This window comes from Cololabis saira, chromosome 5 (genome assembly GCF_033807715.1).
Source record: "Cololabis saira isolate AMF1-May2022 chromosome 5, fColSai1.1, whole genome shotgun sequence".
Taxonomy (NCBI): domain Eukaryota; kingdom Metazoa; phylum Chordata; class Actinopteri; order Beloniformes; family Belonidae; genus Cololabis; species Cololabis saira.
In genome coordinates, this window is record NC_084591.1 from 9940469 (window position 1) to 9961401 (window position 20933).

The 20933-nt window shown below is 45.2% G+C and overlaps 1 protein-coding gene across 2 annotated transcripts in view; it reads right to left on the bottom strand.

Annotated features, from left to right (window-relative positions):
* Positions 1–10149: 10149 nt before the first annotated feature.
* Positions 10150–20933, bottom strand: part of mgat4c (mgat4 family member C) — a 262852-nt gene continuing 252068 nt past the window's right edge. For both annotated transcript variants that reach the window (XM_061722439.1, XM_061722441.1), the window contains exons 4-6: positions 19428–19579; positions 18724–18871; positions 10150–12172 (exon numbers count right to left, since the gene is read on the bottom strand). In XM_061722439.1, the coding sequence (XP_061578423.1) occupies positions 11016–12172; positions 18724–18871; positions 19428–19556 (1434 nt within the window). In that variant the 5' untranslated portion in view covers positions 19557–19579 and the 3' untranslated portion in view covers positions 10150–11015. The remainder of the gene's footprint in view (positions 12173–18723; positions 18872–19427; positions 19580–20933) is intronic.

Sequence of the window (20933 nt, forward strand, 5' to 3'; positions counted from 1 at the left end):
GTTCTGGGTCTCTCGAAAGATCCTAGAGACAACTTCTGTTGTAATAGATGCTATATAAATACAATTGAATTGAATTTAACAACAGCTGCTTGCTCTGTGTTGTTTTTACTCGTAGAAAATGATTAAACTACATATTTACGTTTAGCGCATTGAAGCGCGGTAGGAATGTAACTTCAAGGCGAGGCCGCTGTGATTGCCTCAGCCTGTTCTGCTGAGCAACACGCTGCTGGATTGAAGGAGAAGCCTTTCATGCTGCGCTGGAAACTCTCCGGAGAGAGACGAGTTTAAAGAGTCATCAAGAGTCTCTGTTCGTGATCCTGTGAAGCTGATCGGTAATAACTGGCTCGCCCTATCAGGTGTGCAGCGCTGCCTGTTCAGCTCCTATATTCGGGGTAAATGTTTGAACTTTTGTATCATCAGGTATGTTTACAGGAGAGAGCGTGCTGATGTATGCAATAATCAGACTGACTGCAGTGTGTTAGGTTTATTACTCTTTGAGGAGATTTTTCTGTCTTTTCTTTTCCTTAACTGGGTCATTTGTGCGTTTGACGTACAGTTTCAGTTCTGCCAGCCATCCCGCTTCTTTTCCTCCTCAATATCAGCAAATGCACACATGCATTACTGATGTTCTAAATGTCGTCTCGCAGATTCACTGGGATGGAAAACACACTCGATTCTTGTTGTAAATGTAACTTTTGAAATGAGTCCTGAAGCTCTGGGCACGTACTGCCTGGAGAATATAGCTGCGTCCGAAATCCCATAGTTCCACCCTAATGAGTAGCAAAAACAGTATGTGAGATTTTTTGGTGCGTCCGAAACATTAGTACATACACAATAGTAGCTCTATCCATATTCATTCTGGAGAAATGTATTAGTGTGGATTGATGGACACTAGCTAAGCAGAAACTTCCCACAATGCAATGCAGCGGCGTTTGGTTGATGTCATAAGTATAATATTAAGTATAATAATATTATGATATAATATTAATATTATAATATTTGTATATAATAATATTATATAATGTAATCTTGTTGTGGCCAGGATAAACGGGAAAGAGCAGAGCGGTGCTGCTACTGCTGCTGTGACAGGAGTTGTTACCATGGTAACAACTCCCCCTCCCAAGTGCCGTGTGCGCTCTGAGTAGTACGTCCGAATTAATGCATACTACTGATATTTACTCAAAAGTGTGCCAAACTTAAGTATACTTTTTGAGTATATACTGTTTCGTATGGCATTTCGGACGCACCGTATGACCATATAAGGAAACTCCGCCCCTTATGACATCACATAAAGCTGAATTTAGAAAAAACTTTCCAGAAGAAAGTGTTTTCAGCGCCCTGAAACTAAGGGGGTCAAAAATGACATTTTTCTCATAACTTAGCTACTATGCTAAAGAATAATATATACATACTACTAATAATAATGTAATAATCTGTGTATATATCACGACAACGGATCCCAATTGACTTTGCATAGTACAATATCCGTGGTGCTCACACGTAATTTACCACTTTCCGTGCATGTGCCACGGAAAATAGCAGTGAGAAGTCGTGGGCATTTCACGGATTTTTGTGAGACCAGGGCAGGTTGCATTTTTCACAACCTCTGCACAATTTTCCGACAGTTAAATTGCGGTTCGATTCTAAATAATAAAAAAAAACACCTGTAGGGGGCGGGACTGTTTCAAAGGACACGCCTTCCTTGTGTATTAAGATGGTATTTATGAAAACGATGAAGGCGTGTCGTGAGCGTTCACCAGCATTCCTCCTCTTCTGAACGTCTTTAGCTGATAATTATCTGGCTGCTGTACTACTCGCGGCGTATGATTGATCCCTGATTGGTTGCACATCTATCCAATAGCGTCCAGGCGAAGTTTCCAGAGGAAATACAGGAAGTAGCTGCCTGTCGTGCAGCTCAAGAAGTGATTGTATGACCCCTTTTTTGACAATAAACGAAGCAGACTGTGCTTTAAACACTAAAGAACCCCCCCCCAAGCATCATCTCCACAACTTCATTAAGTATGCAGCTAAAAAAAAAAAAAAAAAAAAAAAAAAAAAAAAAGCAGAAGGCACATAAATATTGGTATGAATAATGCATGCTTTTTGCTTTTGGCTACAGAAAGATCTGAGTGGAGCAGGATTGCTCTCGCTGTAAGTTAAAGGAGCTTCAAATGTCACTAATCTTTTTTTTAGTCAAAGTACCAAGCATCACGTCGTGTTTTGCTGTTATTTACCAACATTTAAAACCAAAGTATTTCCAGCCAACGTTTTTCTCTCGGGGGCCGTGTCTCGAATAACTCCCAACAACCACAACTCTGGCATTCATTTGTTTATTCTAATTTCCTTTTAAGTACAATAAATACAATACAACATTGGAAATGATACGCGTAAAAAAATATATGTCATCTTACATTACAGTACCAGCCGGAGAACGATGGCGAGTAAAACGGACACAGAAAACCACGTCGCAACACACTCGCGCCACTGAACGATATAGAACACGTGAAACCTGCAGGAAGGTAGCGTCGGAGAGCGCTACAGACGCAGCGTCGCTCAACGGCGACTCAGAGATCCCGACATATACGAGGAGTTGCTTTTGATCATGCACTTTGTACATGCTCCACTGGAAGACGGCTCACATCTCAAAGAAACTTCATACTCACATCTACTGCTAACCCAGAGCTTTGGGGGATGGACCCTCACAGCCTCTCTCTCTCTATTTATACATTTATATGTGTGTGTGTGTGTGAGTGTGTGTGTGTTGTTCCTCAGATATCTCACCGTCCACTTTATTAGGTGTATGTACACATGCACATTTATCTACACAGTTTCAAGGCAAAAAATGTGAACTTTTGCTGTAGAATGTGATCCCATCTTCACGTGAATCTCTATAGCCAACGAACACAGCGTACGATCTCGTATCTGGGATGAACACACCCTTCAAGCGTTCACGGCTGCTTCAACTTGGATTGTTCATTTCCACATGTTCCAGGTGGAATCAGCTGCTTTACCTGCTGGAAAATGGTTGGAGTTAGGTGTTTATACGGAGCGTCTGCAGATATCTGAGGAACAACCGCTGATCTGCAGAAGGCTGGACCGGCTGGGGAGTCATCTGTTGGTCCAGAGACAGTTTAGTGCTGTAGCTACTATTCCTATTCCCCTTTTCCACCAAACTGGTTCCAGGGCTGGTTCTGGTTCTGGGCCAGTGCTGAGTTTGGAACCGGGCTTGCTGTTTCCACTGACAAAGAACTGGACAGAAGAACCAGTTCCAAGGTAGAACCAACTCTTTGCTGGTCTTGAGGAAAGAACCACTTACGTAAGCGGAGGGGGTGGAGTTATTAAGACCAACGGCAACAGCAAGACTAAGAGACGGAGACATTTTCAAGTAAGAATTAATCTGGATGCAGCAAAGCATCATGGGTCTGAGGAGGAGACAACCTGTCTTTTAGAGATGTGTCCACGGAGGAGCTACGTGGACCAAGTCCTATTAGAGCAGATACCTTGTTGTTGCTGCAACTTTCACGCAAACACAGCGACGTAACTGATGTTTGCAGCGACGAAACTGACGTTTGCAGGGTCGTAATGATGTAGCTCCCCTTAGCACCCGATCTACTAACCGGTTCTCAGCTGGTTCGCAAGTTGAACAAGTTGTGAACCAGCACCAGCACTGGCACAGAACATGCCCTGGAGCTGATTTGGTGGAAAAGGGGTACTAGAAGTGGATTTCCCACCAAGAAAGACTCAATGAGGTTAAGAAGAACCCACGAGGAACAGCCAAAGACTCGAAATACGTCACCGGACCTGGAAACATCCCTCTTTAGACCAAACTTATCCCTCCAGTGGTGAAGCACGGTGGAGGAAGCATCATGATGTGAGCTTGGCTGTCCATCGGCAATCTGTTGGGGGTTGTTGGAGTCATTGCTGTTCGCTCCAAGGGGTTCACTTACTTCTAATTCCAACAAAGGTAACGTTTCGCGGGTTTGTTCAACTATAAATTATAATAGTTTGTCTATTTTCAGCTTCAACGTGTTTCCTGGCTACTTTGACTCAGAGGAAGATCAGATCACATTCACGTCGGAGTTCATAGTTTTTCCAGCAGCTGTATAGATTAGACGCATCAACGTGGTTCATTCCTGCTCGTGCTCTCTGGGAGGCCTGTTGATGAACTTTGGGTCTTGAAAACTACACAAGGAACAAAGATGTTTTAATATTACACATAGTTGGAACAGATCTGGGGGACGGCCGCCGTTGTTCTCCCCAGAAATCTGTAGGGAGCAGCTACGTTTGGCGTCTTATTTCAAATAAAGATCATGTGTGGCGTCCAGGCGTCATAAAGTACGCCACGTATTCTGAGCACCGTCCATCCAAGGCCACCCCCACCCTCCCCTCCAAGGAGCCGATCCGTGCCGGCCGTGGAATCATTCACTGAAATGAAAAGTGGCATTCTGGGGGAAATGCTGAGGAAGGCGATAAGCCTCGGTGGGAGGTGGCGGGCATCCTAATTTTATTTCAGAGGGCACGCGGGGAGCTGCTGAGGAATGACTCCGGCGCGGCGTTACAAGCCAATCTGTGAAAGGTCTCGAGCTGTAAAAGTGAGCGGGACCCTGGGGGGATGGAGGGATGGTGGCGTGGGGGGGATACAGGTGGAACAGGTGGTCGATGCAGCAGCAAAACAAACGGAGCTGTCGCCACATGCTAAACGATGGCCTGCCTCCGCGGCGTGCTCCCGGGGACGACCGTGTCGTGTAAACATTAACCTCTTTATTGCATCTTTGAGGCGTCTCGGTGTCGCTGAGCTCTGAACCCATGTTGATGGGAAAAATGTTCCGCTTGTTCTCCGAGCGAAGCTGTCTGAGCTGATCTGAGGATGCCTAGCGCTGGCGGCAGAGATGGAGACATACTGTAGGACCGGGAAAATAATGGTGCTTTTACACTAGTACCTACTCGGCTCTACTCATCTCAGCTCGACTCGACCTGGTTTATTTTCCATAATAATTCAGCACCTGGAGCAGAAGTAGGAGGTTGGAGTGAAGCTGCTGTGACGTATTTGATTGTGTATCTAAACGAAGAAGACAACAACACTAAAGATGTAGAAACCTGGAGGAGATTATAGATGTGCTGCTGGGTCTGTGGCTTACGGAGCCCTAGAGGTGACATGGAAATTATTATTGTTATCTCGTGCGCACGACTTTTTATCTTGTGCGCACAACTTTTTATCTCCGGTATAATGTGGGAAGTCTTTGCAAGTCTATCTTTTTTAATACATTTTCACTTTTTCAAGAAACACTATCTACAGTAAACATTTGGTAGTTCGTCGAAGTAAATTCTCGAGGAACTCTTATCACAGTTGATGTTTTAATATCATAACTATTTTTCGTGGCGGATTAGCCAAATTAGTGCTTCAACCCGGTCATGTGATCATGCTGGACAAATCACGGTGACTCCCATTATCACTGTTTCAACAGGTCTCTTAGGTTTATAATTCAGATTAATTTTCGTTTACATATAACATTGTTTGTAGTCATTTTAGTGCAATTTAAAGCTTATTTCTACAAATAAAATCAGCACTGTAGGCAGCGATCTTGGACCAGCGGCCACTCTGATTGGTCCAGCACGCTCACGTGACAATGTCGAAGCACTTTGTGTCAGCTCCGCCTCTGGAAATAGTTCCACTTTTAAAAAGTTGTTTGTGAAGCCAGTTTCCCGAGATCGGACTTCGACGACTAGATAAATGCTTGGCATCAATAGCTGTATATGTTGAAGTGAGCGGATATGTCAATTCTGGGGGTTTCCTTTCGGCCTAATTATTAAATCCCAGTGTTCTGTTCTCACTGACCGCCTTCCTAACTCACGCGAGATAAAAAGTTGTGCGCACGAGATAAAAAGTCGTGCGCACGAAATAACAATAATAATTTTCCATGTCACCTCCAGGGCTCCGTAGGGGCTTGGTTTCGATACCAAGTTAAAAAATGAGACTGAGAGAAGCTTCAACGCTTTTTTTTTTTTTTGGTCTGTTTGTCTCGGCGCTGCTGAAAAGTCAGCTGGAGCCGCGAGCAGCTATGAAGTGACAGAGCTCCTGGTAGATCTGGCCTTTCCTTATCGCCCGTCTAGATCCCTTTTTAATTCTCTCCTCAGCCACCACTGTCCTCATCAACAAGGCCCTGGACCGCCCTTTCCCCCGTCTACCGCGGACTGTCCCCCCACCCCACTCTACGTTACATTAACATAAAGACTCCAATTCTGACCTTATGCGTTACGTTAACGCACATCCTAGGTCAACTCTGCACAGACTCACATCCGGCACTTTAAAAACCTCATGTTGTACATTTTCTCCTTTCATTATATCTTTTTGTTCTTTGTATTGCACCAATCACCACAACAAATTCCTTGTGTGTGTTTAACAAACTTGGCATTAAACTTATTTCTAATTCTGATTTCTGACCAGGTTTATGAACATCTGCACCTCAGAGTTGGATCATAACAGACTTCTGCTGCCGTTGCTGGTCGAATAAAATGAACAAGAAGCCGCTGCAGAGTCCCTCTTTCTCTGATGTCACATCCTGACTCAGACGTCTGACTCCAACCCCCCGACCAATCAGTGGCCTGTAGTGTGATGACATCACAGCCCGACTCAGCCGCTTAGAACCTCGGCAGAATACTTACAGAAAACTACTCGGCATGTTAGACCCCTAGTGGGAAAGAACCGAGTCGAGTCGGGCTGAGTAGGTACTAGTGGAAAAGCGCCACAAGTGCCCCCCCTCCCACCAGTGGCTGCAGAGCCGACTGAGACCCAGCAGCTCCGGGGATGGTGTCGCTTGCTGGTGTCGAGACGGAGGCAAACACAAACCAATCAACAACGGGGAAGATTGTGCTGGAGGAGGAAAAGAAAAAAGCTGTAGAAGCAGAACTGGCCCCTCCTGGACGGAGGCAGCTGTTTCCCTGTCAGAGGCCCGGCAGAAGCTACAGGCCGGCTCAACGACGTCAGTCCGGGCCGGAGAATCACGTCTGGTATGTAAAACAAAAGGTCTGATGTGATGTGAAGAATACTAAAGGCAGTAAAGACTCTGACACAGATGTAAACGCAGGAAAATGATTGGAGACGACACCCCTGCCTCCAATAGATCCATTCCCCAGTTGACCTATCAGTAAGCCCCGCCTCCTTCATTACTGTCGCTAATTCAGACTATCTATCTGCGTTGTCTACAATTGACCCTTTGTCAGCCTTCTGATTGGTCCCTGACTGTCCAATCAGAAAAATCATCCTCCGTTGCTTCATTCAGAACAGCCGTCTCTCTCATTCACATCAATGGAAAATCCAAAGTTTTTACTTTCTTTGTATCAAAGTTTAAATCACTGGATTATTTTTTCAAACTTTGTATTAGTAAAAAGGAACACTTGTAGTGTAGTGAGGGTGCAGCGTATTTTTATTTCCCCAAACTGGCATAAATCTGGTCCGTACTTCCAAAACAAAGTCGGCTCGGCCGCAGGCTACAACCCATAGCTACAACTGCGATAGTCTGTTATTTATTTATCTTAAAATGGTTAAGCGGTGTGCTCGGGGCAAGAGGGGTAAAAGAGAAAATAACAGGAAAACATTTCATCCCGAAACTAATCGTAAATTACGAAAAATGTCTGCTTTGGATACTTAAACACTCGCAGTTCAACCCTTCCACCATGCTATCAGCTAAACTAAAAGATCTTGTTTTTGCCGCAAACCTCAGATTTTTTAAATCACTCCACGGTACCTGAAGTGTTCTTTTTTATTTAGCCTATATGTAGTTGCTGTTGGTTTACTTTGGTCTAATAATTAGAAACAGAGTGATGTAAAACCTGTTTCTACAATGGAAGTGGACGAGAGAAATGACAGTTTTGTCCGACCTAGCAACGGGGTCGGGGGTTGACAAAGGGTCAATTAAACCGTGGCGTCTGCCGGTGAGAAAACCTTGTCCCAAGGTGTTCTAGACTAATGTTGGACACAAGTGGACCAGAAATGGTCAAAGATCTTCTAACTGGGACTTTATTATGCCATAGAGGGACCAAAGGTGAAGGTTTATCGATCAGCGTAGCGGGAGGAACCTCAACATCCAGGATGTGTACCGCTCCGGCAACACGGGGGAGATTACATTTATTTACTTGTGATTAACTTGGAAAGTCACAACTTGAGAACTACTTTTATCCATCTAACGTGATATCTTAAGGGATGAAGATACTGCTAATTACCTAAAACTAGTCCAGTGCTGCTGGACTATTTTTAGGTCCAGTCCGGTCCAGTTCCAGCGACAGTTTTACACGGGAGACAGCAGCATTTCTGTCTCTGAATGGGGAGACAGCAAAGATCACCGAACCGAAGTCTGGGTGTCAGAAGCTTTTCTGACTTCAGTTGTGGGGATACAGCCCAGGTGCTAGCCAATCAAATCGCGCATTGGGTTTGGGCCCGTTGCGGGCAGAATTAAACCCTGATCCAAAGAGACGAGGCAGAGATAGTGGGTGAATCTGTGGTGCATTGAACTTGAGTGGTTGTGGACGTAGGATACATTGACAAAATACCCATCCTGTATCCAACCTGGCTGGCGGGTAACCTCCTAGAAGGTTACTGGACTGAATCCTAGGCCCCATCACGTTGCCAGAAGCTCATTACCCTCATGCCAAAAACCCAGCCATGTAAGGGACTACAAACCAGTTCCCATCGTGCAGGACGAGCAGGGATAAGAGGCACCCGCATAAAACCATAATCAATACGAAGAACAGAAACTGCGGTCACCCCTGAAGTGCAGTTTATGCGTACGGATTGAAGGTTTCATCTCCGTATCCATGTCAAACACTGAGCATAAAAACACCCTAAAAAGGTAGAATTAAAGAAAACATAAACCTCCAGCTGCAACAAACTCAACAAACTCAGCGAATCAGTCGTACGCTGATCCTTAAACGACATATGTGTTCATTACACACTTTTAAGCAGCTTCCAGGAACATTCATGCGTAACGTTTCATCTCCTGGTTGAATGATCGTTTATCCTGGTGGTGCTGGGCGGTGGGACAGAATATTGTGACATCAAACCAATGATTTGACGTTGGAGACGTGTAAACTAGGAGATAGGCGTGCCTACAATCAAACATCAACGGGCTGGACGGTGAATGATTTAATACCAAACTAAAATGCATGAAACCAAACCATCAATAAGGACAGTACTTTTGAGACGGGTTTGAATTCTACAGGTCTGTTAATGTCAATAACTCCCAGAAGGAACTAACGCATTCCCATTGGCCACAACCCCCCCCCCCCCCCCCCCCCCAAATCCCCTTGTGATTGGCTCCGCAAGTCAACCCTCTGATGCTGATCCAAGCCCTGTTAGCTCCAATGAAGCGTCCTTACTCAAGTTGCATAGGTCTTGGCCAGCAGATACCGTTTACCAGGTTTTAGAAACTTTTAAGTACAGACAATGGCATGAAAACATTTGGGGAACCCTCTAAAATGAAGTGGTTTTCTGCATTGATTTGTCAGTATTTATGATCAAATCTTCACCGAAGACACAAAAAGAGACAAATGCAATGTAGTCAAAACCCTCAGTGAATGGAAAGTAAGGAAATTAGTCTAAAGGTGTGATTTAGAGCTACTTTTAGAGACAAAAGACACTCAGACGTTTCAAGTTTGCCAATCACGAGAAGAGTCAGCTGATTTGAAGCACGCCTCGCGAAGACAGACAACCAAGAGTGGATGGTCTGCAGGAGGCTGGAAAAGTCATCCCAGTGTTTAGATGTCCGTCAGTCCAAAGGACACCCATCTAGAAATTGGGACTCTATCTATCTATCTATCTATCTATCTATCTATCTATCTATCTATCTATCTATCTATCTATCTACCCACCCATCCATCCATCCATTCATCCATCAAATCAACCAACCAGCTATCCATTCATCCACCCACCCATCCATGCAACCATCCATCCATTCATACATACAACCAACCATCTATCCATCTATCCAACCAACCATCTATCCATACACCCACCCACCCATCCATCCGTCCATTCATCCATCCAATCAACCAACTATCTATCCATTCATCCACCCACCCAGCCACCCAACCAACCAACCAACCAACCAACCATCAATCCATTCATCCACCCACCCATCCATCCATCCATCCATCCATTTTCTATACCCGCTTTATCCTTTGCAAGGTCACGGGGGTCTGCTGGAGCCTATCCCAGCTAATTACAGGTGAGAGGCAGGGGTTCACCCTGGACAGGTCGCCAGTCTATCGCAGCCAATGGTTACCAAAACCTCCTCCAGGATGATGTGATGCAGCAGCACAACGAGCGAAACCACATAATGGTTTCAGAACCATCGTCAGGTTCTGACAGTGTAAAGAGATGCTGAGGCTCCAGACATCTGGGTGGTTCTGGACTGAAAAACGGTCCAGAACTCCTCCTGAACGTTGAACGGCTCCGATCCAGAGATGCTGAAGGAGCTTTGGCCAGATATTAACCCCAAGGGGTTCACTTACTTTTCCCTTGATCACCATTTACAGCAAATTAATGCAGAAAACCAGTTCATTTCCAAAGGTTCCCAAACTTGATTTTATTTTATTTTTGGAAACTTAAGGTTGAACTTCTGTTGGATGGGTCATGATTACGGGAGATTTGCCCACGATGATGAAGTGTAGAACAACGGAGCCCCCAATCAGTTCTGGAAAAGCAGATATCAACTTACAAATCATGCATCGTGATTGTTTAAAGAAGGTCGCCCAGCAGCGTGACGAGGGGTCGCTATCAGCTTCAGGTGTAACGAACGAACCGTTGAACGCTTAGGAAACTCTGAGGTCAGCTGCACAGTCGTTGACAGTAACTGTGTAAATGGTCCACCAACGTTTACAACTTCGAAGTATAAAAAAGAAACACAAATTAATCTTAATAAATACATACAAAATGAACAAAGAAACCTGGGAAAACAAACCGTAGTAAATCATAAAAACATTTGCCTCTATGTTGTACTAAGAGTCTAGGTGCAGAGTCCTCATTGGCTGGGGGGTTGTGTAGTCCACAGACTTATACTTCGGATTATGAGCCACTCCTTCTGCGTTAGTGTCACCACGACGCGCACACACTCGATGTCGTAGCCGATCTTGTGGTCGACGTCGTAGACCTCAATGTTGCCGTTCTTAAACTCCCCGAGCGTGATGTAGGAGGAACACTGCTTGCCTTTTTTAGTCCCGACAAGCTTCTCCCCGACTTCCAGAGCGCCGTGGTGAAGGATGTCGTTCTGCCGGTCATCCGACCCGGTGACAATCTTTATTTTGCTAATTTTGGTCGACTTGTTGAAGACTATGACAAAGAAATCTCCGGTGGACGGCGGCTTCCCCCAGAAGTACTCGTCCACGGTGCTGTACGCCTTGGTGGCGTCGTAGCTCTCGAAGACGTTGATGTTGGTGTAAAGGCTGGCCGGGGGGTTGTCTGGGATGTCTAAGGAGTCCTCCTCGAAGTCGTCGTCCTTGAGCTTGTTCTCCGCCCCTTTATAGGACGAGTAGTAGCCCATGTGCTGGAACAACGAGGGCTTGAAGCGGATGGCGTCCTTCTGGGCCAGCAGGCCCCGGAAGTGGATGAGGAGCCAGTCGCAGGGCATCTCCTGGTAGAACATGAGCAGGAAGTGGGCCAGCCTGGGCAGGTCCCGGGAGTGGTACAGCTTCCCGATGTAGCCCAGCTTGGAGAACTCCAGCATGACCCAGTAGGTGCCGTCTCTGGACGTGATCACCTTCTTCAGGGAGCTCAGGAAGTTCCTGGAGCAGCGCACGTCGTCCTCCAGCATCACGTAGAAGTGCGACAGGTTGGTGCAGAAGTTGAGGAGGAAGGCGTAGTCCACGTTCTGCTTGGAGCGGAAACGGACCCGGTCCTCCGGGTCGTTGTAGTTCCTTTTAAGCCCGTCCAGGGACGGGTAGTACTCCTCCGGAGCCTGGATGACCAGGAGCCGTCCGGCTATGATGTGGTGAGCGAACTTCCTGTTGATTTCCTGGACCAGGTTCTCGCACCAGACCAGGTCAAAGTCCGCCAGGTGGACCACGACCACGATCTCCTTCAGCTCCTCGTAACTGGACTGGTCAAAGATGGACTTGATCGTCTCTAGGAGGTAGTTCCCTCTTTTCCTCTTGACCGACGACAGTCCGATGGTGAGGTACTCTGTGAACAGAGAGGGACGTTTAATTTTCAATTCAATTCAATTCAATTTTATTTATATAGCGTCTAATACAACAGAGTTGTCTCTAGACGCTTTACAGAGACCCATACCCAGAACATGACCCCCGAGCAGTTATTACATAAACAATGGCAGGTAAAAACTCCCCTAGTGGGAGAAAAACCTTAAGCCAAACAGTGGCAAGGAAAAACTCCCCTTTAGGAGGGAAGAAACCTTGAGCAGGACCAGGCTCATCAGGGGGGACCCTCCTGCCGAGGGCCAGACTGGTGGGTCAGGGACGGCAACAGCACAGCAGGCAGGTGGAAGCAGCAACGGGATGACCGGGGGTGGGGACCGCAGGCCAGCACACAGCTCCCGAAGCTCCGGCCCAATCAGCAAGTCCCAGGTTGGGGTGCAGGGTCGGGGAAAGACTTGTGCTCCGTAATGCAAGCTACAAGCCACCCATGGCCACCTGCAGGACAAAAGAGAGAAAAGGGAGGAGAAGGGGGGGGCAGCAACGGGATGACCAGGGGTGGGGACCGCAGGCCAGCACGCAGCTCCCGAAGCTCCGGCCCAATCAGCAAGTCCCAGGTTGGGGTGCAGGGTCGGGGAAAGACTTGTGCTCCGTAATGCAAGCTACAAGCCACCCACGACCACCTGCAGGTTCCGGTGTCCGGCAAAGGATGCTGCAACATGGACAAAAGAGAGAAAAGGGAGGAGAAGGGGGGGGCCAGCACAAGAAACCACAGGAGCGACTCTGACACACTAAAGTTTACACTACCTAGAGATTTACCAACACCAGCTAGAGGTTTACTAAACACTAACTATAGGCTTTACTAAACAGAAATGTTTTAAGTTTAGTTTTAAAGGTGGAGGTGGTGTCAGCCCCCTTAACCCAGATTGGAAGTTGGTTCCATAGTAGTGGCGCCTGATAGCAGAACGCCCGCCCTCCAAATCTACATTTAGATACTCTAGGAACTACAAGTAAACCTGCACTCTGAGAACGGAGAGCTCTGACAGGAACATAAGGCACTATCAGGTCTTGCAAATAATGCGGAGCTAAGCCGTTTTGGGCTTTATACGCAAGTAATACAATTTTAAATTGGATTCTGAATTTTACGGGTAACCAATGGAGCGACGCTAACACTGGAGAGACGTGGTCTCTCCTGCTAATTCCTGTCAGTACTCGTGCTGCTGCATTTTGGATCAGCTGGAGCCTATTCAGCAAATTACTTGGACATCCTGCTAACAACACATTACAGTAATCTAGTCTAGAAGATACAAACGCATGAACTAGTTTTTCTGCATCACTCTGTGAGAGGATTTTCCTAATCTTTGCAATATTACGGAGATGGAAAAAGGCTATTTTACAAACCTGATTGACATATGGTTTAAACGACAAATCCTGATCGAAAATAACACCAAGATTTCTCACAGTTGCACTGGAAGCCATCGCAACACCATCTAATCCCTTCCTAAGATGCTCTGGACCAAGAATGATAACCTCTGTTTTATCTGAATTTAGAAGCAGGAAATTTCTGGACATCCAGTCCTTGATGTCCCTAAGACATGCCTGAAGTTTAACTAACGGTTCTGTTTCATCCGGCTTCATAGACAAATAGAGCTGCGTATCATCAGCATAACAATGAAAGTGTATGCCGTGATTCTGGATTATACTTCCCAACGGCTGCATGTATAAACTGAACAAGATTGGCCCTAGCACTGAACCCTGCGGAACACCATAACAGACCCTTGACTGTTCTGAAGAAACCTCATGTACATGAACAAACTGGAACCTGTCAGATAGATATGATTTAAACCAACGTAGAGCTGTCCCTTTAATCCCAACAACATGCTCTAACCTGTGCAGTAAAATGCCATGATCTATAGTGTCAAAAGCAGCACTGAGGTCCAGTAGAACCAGTATGGACACTAATCCCTTATCTGAGGCCATAAGGAGGTCATTCGTGACTCGAACAAGTGCTGTCTCTGTGCTATGATGCATTCTGAACCCTGACTGAAAGACTTCAAACAGATCATTTCTATACAAATAGTCACATAACTGGCTTGAAACTGCCTTTTCCAGAATTTTAGACACAAATGGAAGGTTGGAAATTGGTCTATAATTAGCTAAGGTGTCTGGGTCAAGAGAAGGTTTTTTAAGTAAAGGTTTAATTACTGCGACTTTGAAAACCTGTGGTACATATCCTAAACTTAGGGATAAGTTAATTTGGTCCAGTATTGTCGTACCAATAAGAGAAAAAATATGTTTGAATAGACGAGTCGGGATGGGGTCTAACATACATGTGGTTGACTTAGCTCTATTAACGAGTGAAGTCAGCTCAGGGAGGTCTATAGGATCAAAACAGTCTAGAGACAAGTCAGAGCCTAGGGAAGTCGCTAAAGCTGAAGAAACACCTACAACCGGCTGGTTGATTTCTTCTCTAATTCTCGCGATTTTACTGTTGAAGAAGCCCATAAAGTCCTCACTACTGAGAGCTGCAGGAATGCACGGCTCAACAGAGTTGTGACTCTTTGTCAGCCTGGCTACAGTGCTGAACAGAAAACGTGGGTTACTTTTGTTATCCTCTATCAACGTTGAATAATAAGCTGTTCTGGCTTTGCGAATGGCTTTTTTATATACTATTAGAATATCTTTCCATTCACGATGAGAGTCTACAGACCTACAAGAGTACCACTTCCTTTCCATTTTACGCACGTTTTGTTTCAACATTTTTAACACCTGCATGAGAATTAATAGTTAAAAAATAACATTTAAATGCAGGGCTGCCCAAGCCTCCATGGGACCCTAAGTAAAATTTGTTTTTGGGCCCTCTATTACTGCCAATAATACTGATTATTGATCATTCACACACCAACTATAAACGTATTTCATATTCTTCCCTGTCATTACAAACGTACACTTGTAAAACTAGATGTAAGAACTTTTTGTTGTAGTTAGATTGTAATCCACAGGGATTAAGACCATGGAAACAAATTAACACATTTGCAGAAAAATCTTTCAATTAATATTCTGCAAAGTCAGCAACTGCTCCTACTGGCCACACAGAGAAGCAACAGATAAACCGTCAAAGAGCTGCACAGTTGCAGAAGTGTTGTTTCCATCATCCTATTGTCAGCCTGGCATGTTTTTACCCATCTATGGTTTTTAATCTGAAATGGGAGCAAATTCAGCTACACGAGCGGCCTGGGGTTGATTTACACTTAATATTTAAAGTGATATAGTCCTAAGTGTGATACTGAGTGTCATCTACAGTGTAAGCCTACTAAAAGAAACAAAATGATCAAATAGATAATATATAAACCATTTACTCTTAACAAGTTATCTATTTTATTTTTGGTTTTAAAGGAGCTTTAGGCTCCTTCTAAGAAATGAGACTATCTAGCGCCACCCTTCACCACGACGGCTGTCGGGGGTACTGCAGCCAACAGTGAAGCCGGCACGGGAGAACGGGGAGAACGTGCATGCAGCGTCATGTGACGTCACATCCACAGGACAGCGCGGGAAATTCGGGACCGAATTGCAGCACATTTTGCAGCACACAGCCTGTTCAAGGCAAAGGAGAGATACACTAGAGGGCTCATTCTTTTGGTTTTGAACGCTTCATCTGACATTATTACTAGAAAACTTAAAATGTATACGGATTTTTTTCATAAATCTTGCCACAATCCGGCCTCAAGCTCCTTTAAATAAGCGGCAACAGCAATGTGCAACAACAATTGGAAGTGGAACAACAACAATTATGTGCAACAACAAAGTACTACAAAAACTAGAACTATAATTAAAATCACTCAAGTCAGATAAACAGTACCTCTTCAATATGGGTATTTATGTAAAAACACTTTTATTTATTTATTTTTGGGGGCCCCCTAGTGGTCACGGGGCCATAAGCAGCCGCTTAGTTCGCTTATGCCTTGGGCTGTTTAAATGAGCTGCATGAAGATGACGATCGGTGAAAGCAGATGCTTGATCTGTTTCTGTGTTGACATGACTTCCTCATGCCAAGATACCGCTCACCACCCCGGCAGGTAATTTATGGGTCTACGTCGAGCCGATGGAGTACGTCTGTCACGGGAGACTCTCAAAAGGCAGTGCACGCCCTTAAAAATGCATCGGATCGATCCGGAATGTCATCAAATATTTCACACAAAAAGCCAAAGTGCTCCAATACTGGCAACAGCAGAGATGCAGGAGGCAGCTCGGGGTCCTCCCGCCCAACTGTTTCTTTGTTTGACCGAAAGAAGAAGAAAGGTAAACAACCTGCAGGTCACCCATAAACCACCACAGCCCCAAAGATGGCCTGCTCAGCACAGCTGTCTGCCTGCTGAACCCAAACACCCAGACGTTCCTCCATCACATGGACATCCAATTTTCATTTTTACATGTCAGACATGATTTTTTTTCTAGAGATAGATTTGAGTTCACAAAACATAAAAATATGTGGGTCAAGTTCCTCGTCCTCCACATGTTCACCATTACTGCGTGAAATTTAACACGTAACCCACAGTGTGCTGTTCCTCCACAGTACACATAAGTGTGTAGTATGTATGATTAAATCAGCTATCGTTGAGAAACAAATTAAACATGAATACTAGCTGAATTTATAATAATAATGATGACGATGATGATGATGATGATGATGATGATGATGATATGAACAATAATACTAATAATTAAAGCTGCCATCGTCGCAGGATCGAGACGCACATTTTGATGTGTAACACACCTGGGTTCACGTTACGATTCGGGCGAAGAAACAGCCGAAGAAATGACATAAATTGCGCCAAAATTACACGATTCATTTAAAATGGCCGACTTCCTGTTCGGTTTCGGCCATGGCGCCAAGAGACTTTTCTTTAAGTTGCGACATGATACAGGTGTGTACCTATTTTTGTGCATGTACATCAAACCGTATTGTGGGTCTTGAGGCACGAAGCTTTCTAGAGGGCGCCATTAGGTCACGCCCATTAATGCAAACCATTAAATATCAAATTTTTGGCCAGGCCTGGCTTGCGTGCAAAATTTGGTGACTTTTGGGGCACGTTTAGGGGAAAAAAGGCCCTCATTTCGTCGGAAAAATAAAAATAAAAACGAGAAAAAAAGAATGGCTACAGATACAATAGGGCCTTCGCACTGTCAGTGCTCGGGCCCAAATAATAATAATAATAATAATAATAATTAAAGCTGCAAGCAGCGATGAACGGTCCTCCACCCTTGTGCACGTTCAGGCTGCAGTGGAAGCTTGTATGACTTGCAAGTAGATTCTTCAGGCCTGGACATTTAGCGGATGAAACCAGCCACGACTCTATATCAAACCATTCAAAAGTTATGGCAGAAAGTAGGAACTATCAGATATCGACCAATCAGAAGAAGGGGCGGGGCTAATTTGCACCAATTATGGTCAAGGACTCAAAACCATGTCTGTTGACACCACCCACGACTCTCTATGTCAAACCATTCAAAAGTTATAGCAGAAAGTAGGAACTATCAAATATAGACCAATCAGATGAAGGGGGGGCCGCGCTTTTTGGCGTCTATCGTCGCCATGGTAACGCTTTTGACTGAGAAAAGTAATGCCCATCATCGCAGGATGGAGATGCACATTTTGATGCATAACACACCTGGGTGCACGTTACGTTTCGGCCGCATTAACGGCGGAAGAAATGGCATAAATTGCGCCAAAATTACAGGATTAATTCAAAATGGCCGACTTCCTGTACCTGCAACATGATACAGGTGTGTACCGATTTTCGTGCATGTACGTCAAACCGTATTGTGGGGCTTGAGGCACAAAGCTTTCTAGGAGGCGCTGTTGAGCCGTTAGGTCATGCCTATTAATGCAAACCATTAAATATTTTATTTTTCGCCAGGCCTGGCTTGCGTGCAAAATTTGATGACTTTTGGGGCACGTTTAGGCGAGGAAAAAAACAAAAACAAAAACGAGAAAAAAAATGTCTCTTTAATAATAAAAGAGAAATAATAAATATACACACTAAAGTCCATCTAGAGGCCTGGCCTCATTAAAGTGGGCCCTGACATTTTAGAAGAAAAGAGAAAATAAAGTGATCTTATTTTTCTAGGAACTATTATGGTCTGTCTTAGTCTGGTCAGTCCTAACTTTCCCCCGGCGTCTCCATCACCTGTCACGCACCTGCACCTGCTGCACCTTTGTGCCACCAGCCAATGGCGTCTTATCATTTATGGCTTACTTCGCTTTGCATTTTTTATACGCTATTAAATTGTGATTAAATATTAATTTTCAAGGTGCAATAATCATTCTAACCAACCCGACCCGAATATCATCGTGCATATTTCTGTCTGACTCGTCACCGCGGGCGACCGCTCAGTTAAACGTAAACGTGGCAGCTTCCTAAATCCGGACAGAAATGTCTCCTCATGGACGCGTTTGGGTTTATTTTCTTTAAATTCCAGTCGCACAGACTTTTAACTTTCATCTTTTACCCCTCGCCTCGGGATCAATATGGAGCAGGAAGGGTGTCAATGAATGTCTTTTTAAAGAAACACTAAACTCACTCTTGCGGTTCAGCGGCGTTCCAGCGAGATAACGGTATGTGACATTAATGGTTCCGGAGAAATTACTGAGGTCTCTGAAGGTGTGGACGTATCGCTCGGAGCTCGGTGGGTGGACCGACGTCTCCCGGAGCTGCCTTTTATCTCCGTCCTGGAAACACAACAGAAGAAATAAGAACTCAAACACACAAACAAAGAAGGGCTAATAAGAGAAAAACCCACTTCTGCTATGAAAAATTCAGAAACATTAAACACCACATTTGTCCCACATCTTTTAACCCCCCCAACGTAGCCGAGGAACCTTGGACGTCTGAGGACGGAAGCAGTTTTAAAACATCTCCGGGCGGTTTGCAGAGCCGAACAAATGGACTTGAAAAGAAATCAGAGAGCTGAAAATGCGATCTACTTCTTAATAATTGAAATAATAAACACAGATAATGTGCCGTGATCTCCACATTTAATGGCATCATGAATAACAGATAAATCATCTGCAAGATTCAGAGTTGTTTTTGAAGGCAGCGCGTTTAAATTTTCATGCAACCAAGTAATTATAAAAGAGACAAACACGAGCACAGCGAACAAATAAGAGAACCACTTTGTATTCAGGCGCACTTTTGATCACATTTGTTGTTCAAACATCAAGTGGAAACACACATTATGCAGAGACTGCAAAGGGGGGAAAAAAACACCAAAATAGAGGAACTAACCAGCACGTAGCCGTCCTCGATGTAGAGGTTCAGGAAGAGGAGGAAGGTGATGAGGAAGCCGAGGAAGGGGATGGTGGAGCGCTTCCTCAGACACCTCATCTTGTCCAGGGATTTCCACACCAGCCTCATTCTGCACGCACTACCGCTGCAATCTGAGGAGAAAACAAACCTTCGTGATGAATATCCGCAGCCCGACGATTGCAAATCATTCACCTTTCTAATGAAGCACCGGCAGATTAATTGGGAATTAATGGCAGAACAATGTAACAAGCCTCCAACGAACGTGTAACCGTGTGTGACCGAGGCGAAGGGAACGATAACGAGTGTAGGAACAATGTGGATCCAACAACCACTTAGCAGGTGACACATACCCCTTTTCCACCAAACCGGTTCCAGAGCTGGTTCTGGTTCACAACTCCTTCAACTTAGAACCAGCCGAGAACCGGTTAGATTTTCCACAGCTCGGGAGCTGAGGGGAGCCACGTCATTACATCACTGCGTTTGCGTGAAAGTTGCAGCAACAACCAGGTATCTGCTCTAATGGCACTTTTGCACTAGGACTTACTCGGCCCGACTCGGCTCGTCACGCCTCTACCCGTTTGTTTTTCCACAGCCAGGTGAGAATTGGGGGGGTTGAGGTGAAGCTGCTGTGACGTACTCGATTGCGCAACCGCTTTGTTCGTGTCGGCGCTGATGAGAAATCAGCTGGAGCCACGAGCGGCTGAGAGTAAAACAGCCCGTCTACATCCCTTTTTTAATTCTCTCCTCAGCCACCAGGTTTATGAACATCTACACCTCAGAGTTAGATCACCAAACAGACGTTTTGCGCTTTATAATAAAATCGCTGCGAGCCGCGGGTCGCCTCGCGCTGACTCCCGCTTCCTGATTCAAACGTCTGACGGCCCCGCCCCCCGACCAATCAGTGGCGCGGAGGGTGGTGATGTCAGAAATAGTCCCTGCTCAGCTCCGTATAGAACCTCGCTGAAATGGTTACAGAAAAAAGTATCGGCTTGGAGCGGCCCTACCCGTCTCAGCCCTAGTGCAAAAGGGCAAAACGGGTAGAACCGAGCTGAGGTGGTACTAGTCCAAAAGGGGCATAATAGGACTTGGTCCACGTAGCTCCTCTGTGGACACATCTGTAAAAGACAGGTAGTCTCCTCCTCAGACCCATGATGCTTTGCTGCATCCAGATTCATTCTTATCTGAAAATGTCTCCGTCTCCCAGTCTTGCTATTGCCGTTGGTCTGTATAGCGGTTCTTTCCTCTAGCCCAGCAAAGTCGAAATGTCGAGAAAAAAGTCAAAATGTCGAGATTAATGTTGAAGTACAACTTCGAGAAAAAAGTCGAAATTTTGAGAAAAAAGTCAATATTGATTTGAAACACATATCACACATATGCAGTTGCATAACTTCAGAAATTAACCATTAACGTTCCACTCCAAGGATGTATGTTAGTTAGTTAGTTCCGGCTGCTGCTGCATAGCTGTCAGTCGCTCTCCTAACTAGA